This window comes from Clytia hemisphaerica, unplaced genomic scaffold (genome assembly GCF_902728285.1).
Source record: "Clytia hemisphaerica strain Z4C2 unplaced genomic scaffold, Clytia hemisphaerica genome assembly, whole genome shotgun sequence".
NCBI classification, from domain to species: Eukaryota; Metazoa; Cnidaria; class Hydrozoa; order Leptothecata; family Clytiidae; genus Clytia; species Clytia hemisphaerica.
Genome location: NW_027103929.1, coordinates 595,340 through 615,455, shown reverse-complemented (window position 1 = coordinate 615,455; position 20,116 = coordinate 595,340). Strand labels below are relative to the sequence as shown.

General features: G+C 35.6%; 2 protein-coding genes across 2 annotated transcripts; both read left to right on the top strand.

Moving 5' to 3' along the window:
* Window positions 1-149: 149 nt before the first annotated feature.
* On the top strand, window positions 150-7,765 carry LOC136809766 (2,3-bisphosphoglycerate-independent phosphoglycerate mutase-like). The gene is made up of 12 exons (XM_067066320.1): window positions 150-229; window positions 397-563; window positions 756-872; window positions 1,263-1,395; window positions 4,723-4,901; window positions 5,016-5,109; window positions 5,263-5,372; window positions 5,537-5,663; window positions 5,977-6,125; window positions 6,329-6,446; window positions 6,650-6,784; window positions 7,383-7,765. Exons 1-12 carry the CDS (start codon window positions 166-168, stop codon window positions 7,520-7,522), a joined length of 1,533 nt encoding a protein of 510 aa, XP_066922421.1. The 5' UTR covers window positions 150-165; the 3' UTR covers window positions 7,523-7,765.
* A 335-nt stretch (window positions 7,766-8,100) lies between these two features.
* On the top strand, window positions 8,101-19,111 carry LOC136809765 (U3 small nucleolar RNA-associated protein 14 homolog A-like). Its single transcript, XM_067066318.1, has 13 exons — window positions 8,101-8,210; window positions 8,547-8,629; window positions 8,882-8,949; window positions 9,466-9,551; window positions 10,126-10,188; window positions 13,171-13,248; window positions 13,723-13,800; window positions 14,553-14,773; window positions 15,074-15,200; window positions 16,349-16,426; window positions 16,654-16,885; window positions 17,343-18,091; window positions 18,789-19,111. The coding sequence occupies exons 1-13, from the start codon at window positions 8,151-8,153 to the stop codon at window positions 18,987-18,989; spliced, it is 2,124 nt and encodes a 707-aa protein (XP_066922419.1). The 5' UTR covers window positions 8,101-8,150; the 3' UTR covers window positions 18,990-19,111.
* The last annotated feature ends 1,005 nt before the right edge of the window (window positions 19,112-20,116 follow it).

Genomic DNA, 20,116 nt, shown 5'->3' with positions numbered 1-20,116 from the left:
TTATGTTTTTGATTATTTACAAAAGTTTTTTGTTTCTTAGGGAAATGCCATGTTTTCAAATTGCAAGTATATTCATAGAATATGTACATTGGCAACACTACATATATCATTTACATTTATCATTCCCATTATTCTATATTTTACTTTAGGTGAACTAAAACAGCAATGGTAAAAAATAATGTTTGTTTGATAGTCATTGATGGGTGGGGCATTTCGGAGGAAACAGAGGGTAAGTTTTTTTGAATTATTTAAGTCACACAGAAGATTTTCAAATTATGCCTACAATTATGCCTATTCTTAGGGTAAAATTTTTAAACTGTCTATTCAAGTCTATCATACTTCAAAGATCGACCAAAAAGCATGCTTATCAAATGTTCTAACTAACTTTTTTTCAAGGTAATGCAATTTATCATGGCAAAACTCCAGTCATGGATAAATTATGCAGTGGTGACGGTTATACAACATTAAATGCATCTGGTTTGGCTGTTGGTTTACCTGCTGGTTTAATGGGAAACAGTGAAGTTGGACATTTAAATATTGGAGCAGGGAGGGTGGTGTATCAGGTATGATGATTTCCCTGACACAAGTCTCATCTTTCAAATATTAAATATTCAATTTAGAGAATATAACATGTAGAAAAATAAAAACTTTGTTACATCGGCATAAACAGAGTGGACAAAAATATGAAGCAGTCTAAATCATTGGTTCCTACCTGTTTTTATAATTTAAATCTATAAACATTGCTCTATTTGCAGGATATTGTGAGGATCAACATGACCTCCCAACAAAAGAAATTTGGTGAAAACAAAACATTTGCTGATGCTTGTAAACGTGCAAAATCTGGAAATGGAAGACTTCATTTCCTTGGACTAGTAATTTGCCCTTCATAGCATAATTCTAGAGATCTGTATTGATTAACGGGATGATTGGGATCAGTAAAGATCCAAAATTTGTATTTTTAAGTGCTGTTGGTTATGAACGTTAAACAATTCTCAGTCATGGCAATTCAGTTACTTTTGCCTTGGCATTTTTTTTCCGCGATAAAATGCTCTTTAATAACCTAAGTGTAAAGACAAACTCCTGACCTGTTGACTGAAATAAAACTCAATATCATAACCACAAGATTAAATTTTATATGCGTTTGTATGTACAAGATACAAATTATAATTAATAGAAATTTTAATTAATAGAAAAATTTCATGACTCGCTAAAAATACCATCCAATTCAGTCCAATTTCATAAAAATTCTTCTTTCATTCAAGGTCAGTGATGGTGGAGTACATGCACACATTGATCATCTATTATCTATGGTGGAATCGGCTAAACAAGCAGAAGTACCAAACACCTTTATTCAGTTCTTCAGTGATGGTCGTGATACAAGACCAACAAGTGGAGGTAATTTGACTTTCAGTTGGAAACCAGAGTTCTGAAATATAAAGAAGTTAGTTCCTACTATTCAGTCAAATGAAATGAATACTTTTTTTGGTGGGTGCTCAAATGTAAGGGTTTATGCTAACGCCCAATTTAAGAGATGTACAAAAGATATCAGTTAAAAATTGAAAATTGAAAAATAAAAGGTGCACAAAAAATTGATGGTGTAAATGTATTGAACTGGCGGTAGCATAAAAGTAGAGCATCCAGCTTCAGTGCACGAGGCTCTGGGTTCGATCCCCAGCTGGGTCATACTAAAGATTCCCAAAATGGTACTTGATGCCCAAAGAGACGAATCAAAGTTAAGTAGAGAAATCCAAGGAACAGAGTGGCAGCCTCCCCTACCTTTGGGTAGACAGCTAGAGAAAAGGGAGCCTTTGGGTAGCCTTTGACTGTGGTCGTAACAGGGGGGGGGTCAAGCCTCAGGGTACTAAAGCATAGCCTAGAAAGGGTACTTATCTAAAAATTTTTTTGACTCATACCACCCACCCAAATAAGTACCCGGGTACTTAATGACTTTTCCCTTCTAGACCCTATACCCACCCAAAAAGTACCCGGGCACTTTTAAGGACTTTTCTCTTCTTGACCCCATACCAACCCAAAAAGTACCCGGGTACTTAAGGACTTTTCCTTCTTAGACCCTATACCTACAAAAAATAAATTTATTACTTATTAATCTTTCTCAATTCTACACTCATCAAAATTAAACCCACCCTTATAACTGTTAATTTTAATTTTCCTTTACTATTAGCCCAACTAATAAGCCAGGCGTAATTTACAGTAATACATTCGGGTATATTGATTGCCTTATTTTTTAAACATGAAAACAGATGAAACAAGCAACATGCTGAATGGACCTACCTGTTGATCAAAATCAGAAAAAAATAGGACAAATAGCAAGGGAATAAGAAAGTGTAGTGAGCAGCTTGAATAGATTACCGTGAGTATCAGAGCTCGAATTAGTCAAAAAAGTCAAAAAAAAACAAACATTAGGCACTTTTCTACCCAAATTACCATTACATATTACCATTTTATATCACTATACAAAAAATAAGAAACAAATACCAAGCCAATCTCGAAAAATGCTCATTTTCCCTAAATATGACAAAAGGGAATTTCCCCAAATAAGAAAATCCGATTTTTACGACCAAAATAAATTTTCCGAAAAAAACTACTTCAGTCACGTTTTAGAGAACCTTGCCCTTCATCTTTGTCCAAAAAATCAGGAAAAACTAATGAAGCAATATTGCACCAAGTCCAAAAAAACTTATTTTTAGGTAGTTTTTGGCCCAATCTTGCGAAAATCCGTATTTTACGACGAAAAAAAATTTTCCGAGAAAAATTACTTCAGCCACATTTTAGGGTGCCTTGCACTCTATCTTTCTGCCAAAAATCAGGAAAAACTAATGAAGCAATTTTGCACAAAGTCCAAAAAACCTTATTTTTAGGTAGTTTTTGGCCCAAATTTGCCCCCAAAAATTTTTTTTCAAAAATCGGGCTCCGTCACTTCTTAGGCATTGCTATTTTATATCCTTGTGCAAAAAATTTAAAAAAACTAATGAGCCAATCCCGAGAAAAGCTGCTAACAGGAAAATGGTAAAAGGGAATTTCCCCAAAAAACGAAAATCCGTATTTTACGACGAAAAAAAATTTTCCGAGAAAAATTAATTCAGCCACATTTTAGGGTACCTTGCACTCTATCTTTCTGCCAAAAATCAGGAAAAACTAAAGAAGCGATTTTGCACTAAGTCCAAAAAACCTTATTTTTAGGTAGTTTTTGGCCCAAATTTTTCGAAAATCCGTATTTGAAAACGAAAAAAAATTTTCCGAGAAAAATTACTTCAGCCACATTTTAGGGTACCTTGCACTCTATCTTTCTGCCAAAAATCAGGAAAAACTAATGAAGCAATTTTGCACAAAGTCCAAAAAGCCTTATTTTTAGGTAGTTTTTGGCCCAAATTTGCTCCCCAAAATTTTTTTTCAAAAATCGGGCTCCGTCACTTTTCAGGCATTGCTATTTTGTATCATTATGCAAAAAATTAAAAAAAAATAATGAGCCAATCCCGAGAAAAGCTTGTAACAGACGAACGGACAACGGTCAAATTAAAGGACCTCCCGCGGTAGGTCCAAAAAATGTAAAAACACTTTTTCACAATCTTACAAAATCTTAGAACAGTTTTAACAAAAGATCTAGTTTCTGAAATATCTGGAAATATAAAAAGTATAAACCAGAGTAAATTAGCAAAACTAAACATAAAATAAGAAACTAATATAAACTAAATATAACCAGTTGCAATAGACCCAGCAAGTAAAATTCACTTTAAAAACGAGAATCTGTAACACTTTTAATCTAAACTCCATTTGTTATACTTCATTGAGCTTTGTTGTGAGTGCCCACCCAGAATGTCTTAGAGAAGTTATTATCAGGTCAAAGCATGCAATCAAGCAACCTATTGTGGTAAATAGAAACAAAATAATATAATACGAAAATGGCTAAAAAAACAAGAAAGTTTCTAAACAGGTTTTTTTAATAAAGCTGAATAAAGAAGTAAACCCACAACTATAATGTAATAACGTAAGAAAGCTTTTGAAATAAAAGAAGCCAAGATAGGATATAAATCAGAATTTTTGAGTTTTCTACTTTACCTGGTCAAAGTGTAGAAATCTACAACTTCTCATTACTACTTTGCCTCCACGTATCTTGGCATTCTCAGAATATTTTGTTTAGCCTTATGCTCGTTACTCTTTATCTCGATAACCTAGGCTTTGTCCTCAACCAAACATACTTAGATTTTTTTTTAGAATTAACAAATTTTTACATATTTATTATTGAATAAACATACAAACATTTTTTATTATTAAACCAATTTCATTTATCTTATTTTTGTTAATGCTTTTATATGTAGGGAGAACAAACATTTATGTTGTTAACTACTGAAATATATAGATAGATAGATAGATAGATAGATCTAGCCCATGTGACTATTTTGGCAGAATTTAGGTGACATTATCTCGCAATATTTTTTTGAAAAGCTGTAATAAGTCAGAAAAATGAAAGAACAAATTCAAAATGCTACCCAATTAGTACCCGGGTACTTGTTTGATTAAACAAACTTGGCTCCCCACCCACCCAAAAAGTACCCGGGTACTTATCAAATTTTTTTTGGAAAAACACCCACCCCACCGGCTATGCTTTAGTACCCTGAGGCTTGACCCCCCCAACTTACTTATTTACTATTGAACCTTTCTAGTCTAGAATCAATAATAGTTTTAGTTGTATTCTTATTGTAGTAACTTATGTGAAACAAGTTTTGGATAAACTAAAGGAATTGAATTATGGAAGTCTAGCAACAATAACAGGAAGATATTACGCCATGGATCGTGATAAGAGGCATGAAAGAATCCAGATTGCATATGAAGGTCTTACACAAGGAAAAGGAACAAAAGTGTCACAGGACAATCTCATCGAGGTAATAAGGTAGAGTGTGTAAACACTCTCCAGCAAATTAGTAAAATTATTTCTTTGTTGCTGAAGCAGAAAAAATTTTTAACCTCACAAGCTTTTCTTTTATTTGGTATTTTAGTTAATGGAGAAACTTTACAATGGAGAAGGGGATGAGAAGCAAACAGATGAATTCTTTAAACCAATCATTGTAAATGAAGATGGACTTGTTAAAGGTTTGGTTTATTTATAAACAAGACTTGACAAAAATGATCGACACCTAGATACCAATAGATATCCTCAGAAAAGATTTTGGTATATTTCAGGTCTAAAAACTATAGATAAGATAGAGTCTAAGCATAAAGATAGACATTATTTTCTCATTTTAGATGGTGATACCTTGATTTTCATTGATTTCCGTGCTGACCGAATGAGACAAATTGTGGAAGCATTTGGAATCGAAAGACACTTTGAAACTTCTGTTGTTGCAAAGGATCTTGTACGAAATGGTTTTTTAAAAACTAGTATTAGTCAAAAAAACGTCTTGTTTTATAACAATCACCAGAAGATTTTAATAACACAGCTTTCAGGCGATCAGAATTGTAGCTTTAAATTAAATTTTAACTTTGAAAATGTTGAATGAAAATATTATTTTCTTTCCAGGGAATTTCTTGCATGACACAATACAAAAGCGAATTTCCTTTCCCAGTTCTGTTTGCACCAGGGCGTCCAAAGAATGTTCTGGCAGAAGCCCTTGCAAATGAGAAGATTAAACAATACCACTGTGCAGGTGAGAGTGTTTTAGTGTACCTTTTTTTCAATGGAGGATCAATGTTTTTCATTATTTTTCAACCTTTTTTTTCATGGCGATTATAGATTGCATTGAAAAAGCACTCTTATGAAACAATTTAACATTGTTTCAATTATATTTAGACACAAAATAGTGACATCAGCTTAGCGGTACATGGGATTTCTTTCAACCAGCATGGATGCAGAGGATGAAGAATATCTTTTTCTCAGCATTAAGAGTGACTCAAACCACTACTCCTGTTTTATAGAGTGAAATAGTCATTTTTCATACATTCGAATTCTTAAATCCTTAGAAACTGAGAAGTATGCACACGTGACATTCTTCTTCAATGGTGGTTATGAGCCAAGCTTTGAGTTGGAAGACCGTAAACTTATTCCATCTCCAAAAGTTGCAACTTACGACTTAGATCCAAAGATGAGTGCAGCTGGTGTTGCTGATGCTGTGAGTGAGATTTGGTCTGGTTGAACTTCATTTATGCCCTTTCATTTTAATTTTTTTAACCTGCAATTTAGTTTAGCAAATTTGACTTAGGTAGTCTTGGTCCACTTTCAACAGTTTTTTATTAAAAGGAATATGACTTCTTTAAGGAATTTCAAAATGCTTCCCATACAAAAGAAAATAATCACTTTTTTATTAACTTTTAGATGTGCGAGACTATTGCCAGTAAAGAGTATCCATTTGTCATGTGTAATTTTGCACCACCAGATATGGTTGGCCACACTGGCAAATATGAACCTTGCATCATAGCATGCGAAGCCACTGGTGACTATTCCAATGTTTTAATCTATCATTTTTTTATGATCATATTTTTTAGAAATCTTTCTCGAATTGTGTTTCTTCTGTATTATATTTCCTGCAATGGTCTCAATGATTATCGGCAGACTGACTCTGATTGACTAGAACTACAATGTAAACAAACACTCTTTTTATTGAAGTTCCTCCCTCTATTATGATATTGTCTTTAGATGTTGCAATTGGAAGGATGCTTGAATCTTGCGAACAACATGGCTACACAATGATGGTGACTGCTGACCATGGTAATGCAGAGCAGATGTTCAGTCCACAAGGTGGCCCCCATACTGCCCACACTTGTTATAGAGGTAAACTCTCTCCAAAAGCTTTTTTATACCTAAACTTTGTATCATGCTGTTGCTGATGCATGAAATTATTAGGTCTGGTTTTGAATTTTACTCAAGCTTAAATCAGTGTAGTGGTGTGGGGTTCATCGCTCTTGACTCCTGTGTGGAGTCCGAGTTGAATCTTGTTTTAGTTCTCTACTGTTAACTTGGCATGGTTAATCTACACTATGTTCTTCCACAATATTCACGAGTCATCACTTTGCATCACAGTATCCGTGTCTTGCGTGCTCAGAATCAGCGTCAGCCAGCTGTCTGGACATTGCTATACATTTCTACTTGAAAACGGAGGAACTCCTTCTTTGTAGAAGTAGGACCAATTTCCCAATGGGGAGGGCGCTTATATCATCAAAGCTTAAATCATGCTCATATAGGCTAGGCTGGTAAAGTAATTTACCATGCCTGTCAGACCTGATTTTTAGTCCAACAAAGTTTTAAAAAAGTATGTTCTAATGGTTATAATGACACAGATAAAGATGAAAATGTCGAGAATTTCTGACATTTAATGCAGTCAAATTTTCCAAACTTATTTTTAATGTCTAAGCTATTTGTTTTTTTTCAGTACCTTTTTGTGTGACAAACAGAAAGTTCCGTAACTTTGATCACGATGCTGCTTTATGTGATGTCGCCACAACTGTTCTTCAAGAAATGGGTGTGGCTGTTCCCTCTGAAATGACTGGACAGAAATTGTTGAAAGAATGAATGTATTTATATTCACCTTTGAGTCCATCCAATGATAATACAATGCAACGTTATAGAATTATGTTGAAATCCACTTTGAGGAAATTTTAAACATTTTGCTTATTCGATTCTGTTATGTTTCTTTTTCTTTTAACTCACAACACTGTTATATTTAGAGCATTGTATTATTTTTAATTTATTATTTTTAAAACTTTGGCTTTGATCTAATCGGGACCTAGAAGAAAGCAAACTTTTTCATCTAAAGGCAACCCTGTTCGTCTCTCCACCATAGAAATTTAGTTTATTTATGTAAGCATTGATCAGATCTTGTAGAATTATATATTTAGTATAGCTTGAATGAATGAATTTTTTAACAAAATGAATGGATTGAATTTTTAAACAAAATAAATGGATTGAATTTTTAAACAAAAGTGGTGTTAAAATTTGTTTTAGGAACCTCACTCCAGGCTAAAATATAAATGCCACGAGTATTCTTTGTTTTTTGATATACCCGTATTGAGAAAGTTGTTATATCATGACTCTTGATGTGCCGTGTCAGTCAGGTCTTGTGTCGTCATTATTTTAATTCTCTATTTTCTCTTATTTTCAGGATAATTTAAAAACAAAATACTGAAATATATAAAGAAAAATGGTGGAAATAATGGAAAACATAGACGAAGTCCATCTTTCTTCAGATTCTGAGGATGAGGTTTGTTCGATTTAAATTTGACAATTTTTTCATAGTGCAAATTTAATTTTCTTTTGCAGGTACTTTGAGTATAAATTTTCACCCCTCCTGCAAGGTTAATCAAAGGGATGTTTCTAATATTCTGCAAAAGCTGTTCATATTAGTTGCATTTCTCGTGACCCCTCCGGTCGTGTGTTGACTTTATTAACTTTTTAGGTGCTTGCTTTATATCTGAGTCGGGAATATTTACTAAGTTTACTTAAACTTTAACGTCATGATGGGATATATTCAGGTTAATTCTTTATTACTGTGATATGTCGTTCTTTTCAGAAACTCTAACTACTTCTAAATCTTTAGGTTGTTGATAAAAAGACAAAGAAGAAACAACATAAAAAGTTGATGAAAGATATCGAGACTTTATCAGGGGCTACCAAGAAAAGGTTTGAAACTTCTCTCTGAGATTGATTTGTGTAACCATAGCTTTGATCTAGATTAGAAAGTATTGTCAGCTATCGACTCATCGCCCGACCCGAATCGGAGAGAGAGAGAGATTGTCTTTTACACGCCTACCTGTTTCAGATCAGGGTGAACCTCGAACTTTCCAGGGGAAGTTAACTTCGCCGCCAGCTCTTGAAAGGTTTACATCGAGTAATACTAAGCTTTTATTTCCTTTTTTTATTTAAAACTTTCAGATCGAAGAAGACGAAAAGAACTGAGCCCACTCCGGAGATATCTGAACATGCGTGGACGACTGGCCAAGGTTTGTCAACAATCTGCATTCTTGGTTTAGTTTCTCATTGATAGAATAAAAGGAATGATCCATCCAGTAATTCAATTTCTTCTTATGCTGACACAAACTTTCAAGAGCTTACATTTATCTTTATTGATCTTCAGACTTGGAGGTTTTATTTCCCGTTTCATATCAGACACATATTTCATATCAGGATAGTGTCTGCCATATTGTTATATTGTGCTGATATTAACAAAAAAGGTTTTTCTTTTCCTCTTTTTGACCAATCTTGCTCCAATTCCATGTCAATCCAATGTTAAAAGCTATTAAAATTGATGAGTAAGCAAACTGAAAATAAAACCTTTAAGAATAAAATAACAGTTCAATACAAAAACTCCCAACTTCTACATCATCACCCACAACACTCATTAAAATAACCCGTGCGTAATATGAAAGTCTTGAAAGTGTCAAAACTTTGTATCAAGGAATCAAATTCATAACAAACAATGATATTGCAGCAAAATATAAAACTTTTGCTTCTTTTAGACAGAACAAACAAAGTGAATCTAAGCGACTTGGTTGGTTGCTTGAAAACTGATACAAAAAAGATTGCTTCAATGAAGAATCAATTGGTAAGAATGTAAACAACATTGACATATTTTGAGAAAGATCTAAGCTGGATCATTGGACACCTCTTTCATTACCTTTTTCATTGATCCATTGCTCAAAAATTGCAATAAACCAGAGACCGGCGCTACAGACAAACTGTGATGAAAAAAATGAATCATTTCGCATCAATCCACAACACTATCCCTCGCGATGTTCATTCCTTTGAAGCATATTTCAAGAAACACACAGTATACACCAATCAACCCTTAGGTGCGGTCAGCTTTTGAGTAAAACGGCAATGAATTAACAACGAAATTGACTGTATCGAAAACAAAAGTTTAGGAGCGCTCTTGTGAAAAATGCAAGATGTTGCATTGAAGCGATAAGGTAACGTCAATTTCTTAAAGCTATTCGAATGATAAGAATAGAGAATTTAGAGACAGTTTCAAATGTCGCGCGCCGAGGGAGATTTTCCTTGAAATTCGTTACCAAGCTCCTCAAAAGCAGACCGCGCCGCTAAGAGTTGAGAGGTGTATTTCACTGGTCCACTAAAACATGAAGATTTTAACCTCTAACTTTTATCCTTTTTTACCATAGAGGACGATGGAAAAAAGTAAGCAAGTACTGGAAAAACCATTGCACAAACCAGAGCAACAAAGGGTGAGGAAAATTTTCGAATTCATCAATTCATCTCGAAAAGCTGTTCTTCTTTGGAAAGCTCCAGTCTATAGTAAGCGTACAGTAAATAAATGTGCAGGGTCGAAAGTTTATATACCCATGAGGAATTATATTATAATGTAACAAAGTTCTAGGCGCACGAGGGCCTCTGGAACTGATCGTGATTAAACGTATTTTACAATTGTCTTGTGTTGAATCTTTTCGGGTGTTTACTCCATGCAGTGTTGAGTCTTTCTTTGAAGACTTTGACTGTCTTTGCCTCAGCGACTTCTTTTGGCAATTTATTCCAGGTTGGTATAGTTCGATAAAAGAAGCAATTCGTTTGTACACCACGGAGTCCATCGCTTCCAAAGTTTGGAATCATCTCAAAGTTGTGCCTCCTGTTTGGTCGCGTTCAACGGGCTATCTTGTTTGGGATGGTATCTTTTTCGTAATAGTTGATGTGCTTGTAAAGTTGGACCATGTCACAAAAGTGTCTTCTAAACTCGAGCGTAGGAAGATCTAATTCACGCAATCGTTCTTCATAAGACATATTACGACATTTTTGAACAAGTTTTGTTGCCCGTCTTTGTACTCCATCAATCAGATTTACGTGTTTACGTAGAAACGGAGACCATACTGACTGAGCGTACTCCAGATGCGGGCGAACAAACGCACAATACAATGTTTTAAATGTACTTGTACTCATGTCTACAAATCCTCGATTGATTATGCCAAGTATCGCGTTTGCTTTTTTGACTTGCTTTGCAATGTGTTCTTCAAATGTAAGTTCTGAGTCAATGAGGATTCCAAAGATCTTTTTCTTCAAAGACGTGTTCCAATTGGCGTCCATCTAGGGAATATGGATGAGCATGTTTGATGTTTCCAAACTTTCCTAGCGTCAGAACGTGACACTTTTCAGGATGGAATAGTAATAGCCAGTCTTTCGACCATTCTACAAGTGTGTCTATATCATTCTGAAGGGAAACAGAGTCTTCGATGCAGTTGACTTCTTTGAAGATTTTGGTATCATCAGCAAACAGTAGGATCAATGAGATGACCTTTTCAGGAAGATCATTGATGTATAGCACGAACAGTATTGGTCCCCGTACACTACCCTGTGGAATACCACTCACTCCAGGGTCTGTAGTCGAGAAGGACTGGTTCACTTTTAGACCTGTTTTTAGACCTGACCTTCACCTGTTAGAAATGACGTTATCCATTTTAAGATTGAACCGTTGATGCCATATGCTGATAGTTTCTTGCATAGTCGACGGTGGGGTACAGTGTCGAAAGCCTTAGCAAAATCGAAGTAGATACTATCAACAACGTTTCCTTTAGAGATGCTCTCATAACATTTATCCAGATAGTACAAAAGCTGTGTCACGGTTGAACGGTTGTTAATGAAGCCATATTGTTTGTTCGATAGAAGATTATGATCAGAAAGGTGCTTCGTGATGTGTTTCCTCAGTATTGATTCCATTAATTTGCACACTACCGATGTCAAACTAACAGGTCGATAATTGACTGCTAAATTCTGAGGTCCCTTGTTTTTGTAGATAGGTGTGACATGTGCCACCTTCCAATCTTGTGGTAATGAGCCTTCAACTAAAGATTTGTTCATGATTACAGCCAAGGGTAGAGACAGATAGTCAGATAATTCCGCTAGTATCCTAGGGTGTATTTCGTCTGGACCGAATGACTTATTATGGTTGAGCTCTTTCAATTGATTCTGTACCATCTCCCCAGAGATATGAATATCTCCGATGGATGAATCAGTTCTCTTTTCAAATGCAGGAAGCTCACCTACTGCTTCTTTTGTGAATACACTGCAGAACTGTCATTGAAGTATTAGCTTTTTCGTGATCTTCATGCTTTAACGAGGTTTTGACATTTGGTGATTCAAGTAGTGATGAAACTGTACTAGAAGATTTCATCTTGTTACGCACATGTGACCAGAAGATCTTCGGTTTGGTCTTTGCGTTATCACAAATTCTTTGTTCGTAGTTCCTGTGAGCTTGTCTCATCAATTTGCTCACTCTGTTTCTTACAGGGGTGTATTTTGCTCGATTGTATTCTTTTTCTTCGGGCGATGATTTCATCCATTTCCGATGGAGGCGTCTCTTCTCTGCTATTTCTTTCCGAAGTTGAACTCCAATAGGTATTTTTTACCTTTCTTCTTCCAGTTTTGACCACCGATGATCTTTATGGGTACAAAACGGTTTCGTATATCCAAAATCTTCTTTCGGAAAAGCTGCCAAAGCTCCTCGGTTGACTTAGAATTAGCCATCTCGGGGAATTGCTTGTACCAATCATCAGAGTTGAGATCTTGTTTCATTGCTTCAAAGTCTGCGTCCTCGTACTTGTATCTTTCTGATTTAGGTTTCAATACAGCATCACATTTGATAGTGAAGGTCAAGCAGCTATGATCGCTTAAACACAAAGGACTGAGATACTCTAGACATAGAGCTTGGTTAGCTTCACCTGTTAGAATGAGATCGACTAAAGATGGGTCGTCAGTCCCACGGCATCTGGTTGGTTCGTCTACACTTTGGTGGAGAAAGGAGTCGCGAAGGGCATCAAGAAATTTTTCTTCTTTACTTTCCTCGAGATGTGGCGTCGTCCAATTTTTCCAATTGATTGTTGGGAAGTTAAAGTCCCCGACAAAGCATTTATGAGAGTATTTGTTGTTTGATGCAATATCTTTGATTAGATGATTCAACTTGTTGTTATTTTCAGCTGACTGATTTTCAGCGGAATGCTTTTGTCGAGCAGATAAAAGTCAAAGATAGATACTTTAGCACCAGAAACCAAAGTAGTTAGTTGAAATTTAGGACCTTTTTTGATCATTTAGTGACCCGAGAGTATTAGAGTATTAGGAAAAGTAGGCTTGCTCCCATTAGCTGATTAGAATTACCATAGTTATTTATCGGTTTTTATCATGAAACAATTTAATTTATTCCATTTCTCGTTTCTATTTCACAGGTCGAAAGACGAGTTGCGTATGATGAGACGAAAAAAGACATCAGTAAATGGGACGAGACTGTTCGCAAAAATCGAGACGTAAGCTCGTCATGTCATTCTTGATAAAATCGCTCTTCTGGATAATCAATGTTTATCAAAAGGAGCGCTCAAAATTGCACAATCTTCCCCACTCCATTCGATCATATTTGTTTTTGATGTGTACCTTAAGGGAAGAAAATTTGGCGGGAATTTAATTTTGCGGATGGGTGAAAAGTTTTTTCAGAGGGGATTTAAATTGGCTGATTGCTCGAAAAATTAAATTCGGCGGGAATTTAATTTGATGGATGAAGAATATGTTTGGCCAAAAAACGGTATTAAAAATTAGAAAAAACCTGTTTCAAGGCCTGAAAGCACAAACTTGGGGAATGAATACAATTATTTTAATTTGGCGGGAATTTAATTTGGTGGATTGTGGCCAAAACCGCCAAATTTTCTTCTCACCAAAATTTCTTCCCTTAAGGTATGTCACTGGTATAAAACTTTCTAAGATTTATAAATGTTTTCACATTTTAGGCAGAGACGTTAAATTTTCCGCTGCAGTCTTATCAAGCTCCAAAGCAGACGATAAGCACCATATCTACTAATTTCAAGGTAAGCTATTTTTATCATGTATAGTATGAAAAATTGAATTTTTTCTCTAAACCTAAAAATTACAAAAGGTTTCCGAAAATTTATTCTTTCATAAAGAAAAACGATGCTATAGTGAGAAGGTCACAGTCTCTCTCTAGGTCCTTCTGTCTTTACCATGCCATCGTGAAAGATGAACTTTATCATCCATTCTCATCAAGCAATTTCAGATTTATAAAAAAGATGACATACCCTATCGGCCCTTTTTACGCCGGCTCTTATTGGCGTCATTTTTGACCTGTGTCGGGATTAAGCCGCCGGCGGCATGATAAGGGTCGGGGTGATATAGACAACAATTTTGAATTTTTTAACTTTTGAAGAAGATTAAGTTGAAAAGGAGTAAATTATCAATTCTCTTACTTTAAATACAAAATTTCACGAAAAGCATCGATTTTCAATAAAATGAACATCAGTTTACCAATCGAAGTATGATATTTATGCCAATTTTGAAGCCTGTTTAAGTGATTTTCTCAAGGTTTTGGTAATATTTACGGTTTATTTAAGCTTTTATCAAAAGCCCTAACGTTCTTCTCATCGCGAATAAATTTGTCTATATTGGTTTCGCTTAATTTTTTGATAGGCCGGCTAGTTCTTAGTGTTTCTCAGTGTATCTATTACCAAAGATTAAATTTTAGACCAAATAGATTAGGTGAATATTCAATGTTTTGTGACTTAGGCTGCCTGTTTTTAACCAATTATCTTTTTAACTTTTGTAGCCTCAAAATGACTTAGAACGTGAGATTGCTGAAGTCTTAAAGGGCAGTCAACATCTTTTGGAGCGTAAAGACAAAGAACTCACAGAACACGAAGAAGAAGCTCTCAAAAATTTCGACTTACAAGAAGCCCTGGAGCGGAGAAAAGAACTTCAAAAGATGCGAGCCTTGCAGTCATATTATGAAGCCAAGTGTCGAAGACAGAAGAAAATCAAAAGTAAAAAGTATGTTTGTTCATCAAGATAATACATCAGAGGGTGGGATAATGTTTTGTGCTTATTCTTCGTGACCCGTGCCTTATTCACCAGACGCTTTTCTCACCAGCGGCCGAAACCTAGGCTACGTCATATATTCCTTCGTTTTGAGTGTAAAACTCCTACTCCTTATTAAGAGTAAGGTCAGGTTTTTGGAGCTGTCTATAGTGTAGACTACCGATACCTGTTTATCTGTATAAACAAAACTCAATGGCCAGTACCCACTTTATGACTCATCATTGTATTTTATATTTTCCTCCCTTTCTTTAGATATCACCGAATCTTGAAAAAGGAAAAACAAAAAGCGTTGAGCAATGTTGATCTCGAAAAGCTTTCCAAAGACGACCCAGAAATGTTTGAAAAACATTTGGAAAAAGCTGAGAAAATGAGAGCTATGGTATGTAGGCTATGAATTGACGTCTCGGGTGAATGTATTAAAAAACGCTACGTTTACATCTATTTCCATAGCTGGGTGGGACTCTCCTTACCTGGGGTAGATGGCTATCGAATAAATCTGGGTTGCCCCTGACTGTGGTTGCAAGACTTAGCTTGCTACCAAAGATTTACAACTGTTTTTTTGGACCTACCTGGAGGTCCTATAAATTAACCTTTGTTCGTCCGTCCTTCCGTCCGTCCGTCCGTCTGTTACCAGCTTTTCTCGAGATTGGCTCATTAGTTTTTTCTGGTTTTTGGCACAAAGATGCAAAATGGCAATACCCAAAATGTGACGGAGCCTGATTTTCGAAAAAAAAAAATTTTCCGGACGAAAATGCCGGAAATATGCCGGAAATCACCGTTTTTCTGGATTTTCATTAGACTTTTTCCTTATAATTGGTTGTTTTTTCATTCAAAAACATTATTAATAGCAATGCCCACCATCAAGCATGTTTCAATTTTCAATAAAATTGATTTTTGAAGCCAGAACTATTAAAAAATTGCCGGAACAACTTACTTTCGCCGGAAAGACAGTATTTCTTCAATTTCTCAAGCTGTACTTTTTATTTTTTTATGAAATTTTGCACACTGCTGCAAAATAACAATACCTAAAATGTGACGGAGGCCGATTTTCGAAAAACATTTTTTCCGGCCGAAAATGCCGGAAATATGCCGGAAAAACCGGTTTTTTGACATTTTCTCGAATTTTCATCCTTAGTTTTTTCTGATTTTTTGCAGAAAGATGTGTAATCGCAATGCTCAAAACATGACCGAGTTCGATTTTTTAAGAAATTTTTTTTCCGGCCGAAAATGCCGGAAATATGCCGGAAATCACCGTTTTTGCAGATTTTCATTGGGCTTTTTCCTAACATATCTTTGTTTTTTCTTAAAAAAAAACATCATTGATAGCAATTCCCACCATCAATCATGATTCGATTGTCAATAAAACTGTCAATAAAATTTTTTTATAAGAAACAAACGACTGATTTTAATAGATCGTCACTATTTGTGTTCTGAATGATTGTTTGATGGTCACGCTCACGTAGATATTAATTATGTGTTAAATGCATAACCAGGTAGGTCCATAAAAGTATCACTTGTTTTTCTTAGGAAAGAGCGAGTCTTCGTCATCGTAATTCTTCAAAATGGGCAAAGAATGTGATCACCAAAGGAAAACAAAATAAAGAGGTTGGTAACGAGTGTCACCTTAACACTTCTACATTGCATTCGATTCCCAAATGGCTCAGTATAATTTTCAAAAGAGTCGGGAAGGTTAAGAAATCTCAATATTCTTGTTAGGCGATCAGTTTATATGTGAAAATCTCAAAGAAAGACGAGAGGAGTGGAAACTAGAAACCAAAGCGTTTCGGTATTATACGTTTTCATTTCTAATGTTCTTTTTCTGTCCTCGCTAGGATCAAGAGCGCATTCGTGAGCAGTTACGGATCAGTCGTGAACTGACCAATCACAAAACAGTATCAGATTCCGAAGATGAAAATGATATTGAAGAAGGCATGGACACACAAACACCTGACCAACAAGAAACCACATTGAAATTATTGACAGCCACTTCCACAGAGGAGGGAGGTAGCTCTAATCCATGGCTTTTAGGTGGAAGATCGAACAGCCAAGGACAAGATGGGGAAGGTATCATTTTTGTTTATGTCATCATTATTTCAAACTGTTGTTTGCTAAATCAAAACAATTTCTAAAACGCGAATTTATGCTGTCTTGAATTATATCTCACTGCATCATACACACTAAAATATTTTTTTACTTACATCACTGACCTCTGTAAAGATCATAATAACTCCAATTCTTCTTTCATTGCCACTACCTATAACATACTTTTCTCAAATTCATCATTCACCAAAGTCTTGCTTCTTGCTTACAATACCATTCAACCCCCTAATCTGCCTATCTTATGACACACAATCAACCCCACCAAAGTCTTCTTCTTCTTGCTTACAATACTATTCAGCCCCCTAATCTGTCTTTCCTATGACACACAATCAACCCCATCAAAGTCTTGCTTTTTGCTGGCAACATCATCGTGTTCCCTAATCAGCCTCTCTTATGACACACAATCAACCCCCTTACTTAGAAATGACTGAAGAAGATATGTTATTAAAACGTCCAAAAGCCATCGTCACGGACGAATCGAAACAACTGAAAGTTCTTACTGGTGCAGATGACTTGGAGGACGAAAGAAGTTCTGGGGAGGAGTGGGATATTAAGGAGGAGTCGAGCACCGTGGAGGAGAAAAAGACGAAAAAGAAAAAGAAGAAAGTACCCAAGAAGGAGAAGCAACCTGCCGATATCATCACACAAATTAAAAATAGCGTCTATTTAAAAGAGACTGAATCTACTACTGAGTATAAGAATGATAGTTCATCAAAAGTGACGGAAACGAAGAAATGGAATAAACAACAGCAGCAGAAAAAACAACAAACGGCAACAATGGAAAGTGACGGCATCAGATTTCTTAAGAGCGACTCGGACGCCGTCACAATTGGCTCTTTTACCGGCAACGAAAACAACGGTGAATCTGATTCTGACGAAGATGACGTCATCAACGAACAACGAATGAACATTCGAGATGCTTTCGCCAATGATGACGTCATTGAAGATTTTGTTCAAGAAAAAGAAGCGGAAATTGAGAAAACGAAACCGAAAGCGGTCGATAATGTTTTACCTGGCTGGGGAGATTGGGGAGGTGCTGGATTGAAAGTCAACACTCGGAAGAGAAAGAGATTTACCAAGGATCCGACGAAAGAGAAATCGAGATTAGATGACGGGAAAGCCAATGTAATCATCAATGAAACAAGAAACAGAAAATTTGCCAAGCATCAGGTATTTTGCTTACTAATTTCGTTCGTTTCCTTTGTCATATCTTTTGTAAAGCTTTAATAAATCCCAGAATATCTTGTGTCCTTTCTGAGCGGGCCCTGTCTGGGTACCGTATTACTTCTTTTAAACGCCCCCTCGAATAAACGCCCCTTCTAAAAGGAAAATTATTTAGTAAACGCCCCCTCTCAAATAAACGCCCCCTTCGAAATAACGCCCCCTTCGAAATAACGCCCCCTCTAGGGGAGGGGTGTTTGTTAGAAACTTGTGACTTTAATACTTAAATACCAGTGTTGATTGAGTTTAAAAAGGAAGTCATTTCTTGTGACCAGAGCAGTTTTCGATGCAATTTTAGTCGTTGAACCAAAGAGATTTTGCACTAAAATCCTGATAAAGAACTAAAACAAATGGTATATTTGCTATAAATATCCGACTTTAGACTAAAATAATTTAATAAACGCCCCCTCGAATAAACGCCCCTCCTAAAATCGAAAAAATTTGAAGTAATACGGTATGTCTTTTTTTGCGGTTGTTGCTAGATCAAGACCAGGGTTTAAAATAAAGTTGACTTCTAAAGACAACAATATGTTAGTCCTGTTTTTAATCCGTTTTTAGATTTTGTCTGCTTTTTATAAATCTTTCAATCTGTCGTGTACCTTGACATATTTTAATGTAACAGTGCTTGCTTTTCGTTCGTTTTCAGGTGTCAGACGTACCTTTCCCATACACGAATCGGACAGAATTTGAGCGAAGTATACGGCAACCGATTGGCGAGCATTGGAACACACCTTCTTCATATGAAAAACTTATCCAACCTCGAATCACTACAAATTCAGGAACAATGATCGACCCTTTAAAAGCTACCAAGAAAATTAAGAAAAAGAATAAGACAATTAAAAACTAATGAATAATTTTTGTCAAATTTTTAAGGGGAACATTTTATATATTTTTATCCAAAAATGAATTTGTAGCATGCAGCCATTTAATGATTTAAAGAAAAAGATGGGTCGCAAAGCCTTAGAAGTACGAGCATTCAAATTTTTTATCCAACATTGGACAAGTAGTGACGAAAGTGAATCGAATTCGTACAGTTTTGTATTTAAAACATTTCGGACAAACATTTCGGACAAACATTATACTAAAACTTTTAAATTTTCCATTTTCCCAACGCTTAACCTCTCAGTAGGTCAACTTGATGGCATTGATGGAACACTTGGTAATGGAACACTTGCGAAGCGTCTCTAGTTTAGAAAAACGAATCGAATTAAAAATTTGCATTCAATTTTCTTCGTTTTGGTCAAAATAGTCTGAATCGCAAACTTCTATTCCTCTTATATAAAGAAACCTTATCCTTCCTACAAGAAACTTTTTCATGCGAAGATGAACAAAATCCTAAAGATATAATTTTATCTAGTCTTGTCAAAATAGAAAATTTTATAATCAACTCCGACATGGCCCCCGGCGTGCTAATCGAATCGAGGGGGCCAAAAAAATATGTCGCCCACCATGGTTGGGCGACGAAGAAAATTTTCGACTTTTCACCTTTATTTCACCCCTCTAAACGGTATATATAAGATTTTTTAAAGTAAAAAAAATTACTTTGCAAAATATTGGGGGGGGGGGCCATGTCCGATTAGACTGTTGTAACAGATTTTCCACGTCTAGGGATTCATCGTTAACTTATCTTCTTTTCTTTTCGAAAAAAAAAAACATCTGCAAGTCAATGATGCATTTTGATTGACAAGATGAACGATTTTCCTCAACACTTGTCAATCAACCGATCTATTGTCACTCGAGAAAATCAGCTTAAGATGAGTTTTGGTTGCTGAATCACATGAACAGCTTGGCTAAACAGCAAGAAAATAGACTTAAAATTTTAAGCTCGTTATGACTCATTAACCCCAAAGGTTTAATGGGCCAAAAAAGTGGATCGAAAATCAATCAGCATTATATTTTTACCGACAGTACAATTAAATCAAAGTTCTTTGAAATAGTAAAAGCTATTTATGATGTTTAATTAGTTCGTTTCAG

Coding starts and splice junctions, on each gene's coding strand:
- LOC136809765 (XM_067066318.1), top strand. CDS start 8,151: ATGGTGGAAATAATGGAAAACATAGACGAAGTCCATCTTTCTTCAGAT. Junction 8,211..8,546: donor CTTCAGATTCTGAGGATGAG/GTTTGTTCGATT, acceptor CTAAATCTTTAG/GTTGTTGATAAAAAGACAAA. Junction 14,774..15,073: donor AAGAAAATCAAAAGTAAAAA/GTATGTTTGTTC, acceptor CCCTTTCTTTAG/ATATCACCGAATCTTGAAAA.
- LOC136809766 (XM_067066320.1), top strand. CDS start 166: ATGGTAAAAAATAATGTTTGTTTGATAGTCATTGATGGGTGGGGCATT. Junction 5,373..5,536: donor CTGTTGTTGCAAAGGATCTT/GTACGAAATGGT, acceptor TTTTCTTTCCAG/GGAATTTCTTGCATGACACA. Junction 5,664..5,976: donor TAAACAATACCACTGTGCAG/GTGAGAGTGTTT, acceptor TTAAATCCTTAG/AAACTGAGAAGTATGCACAC.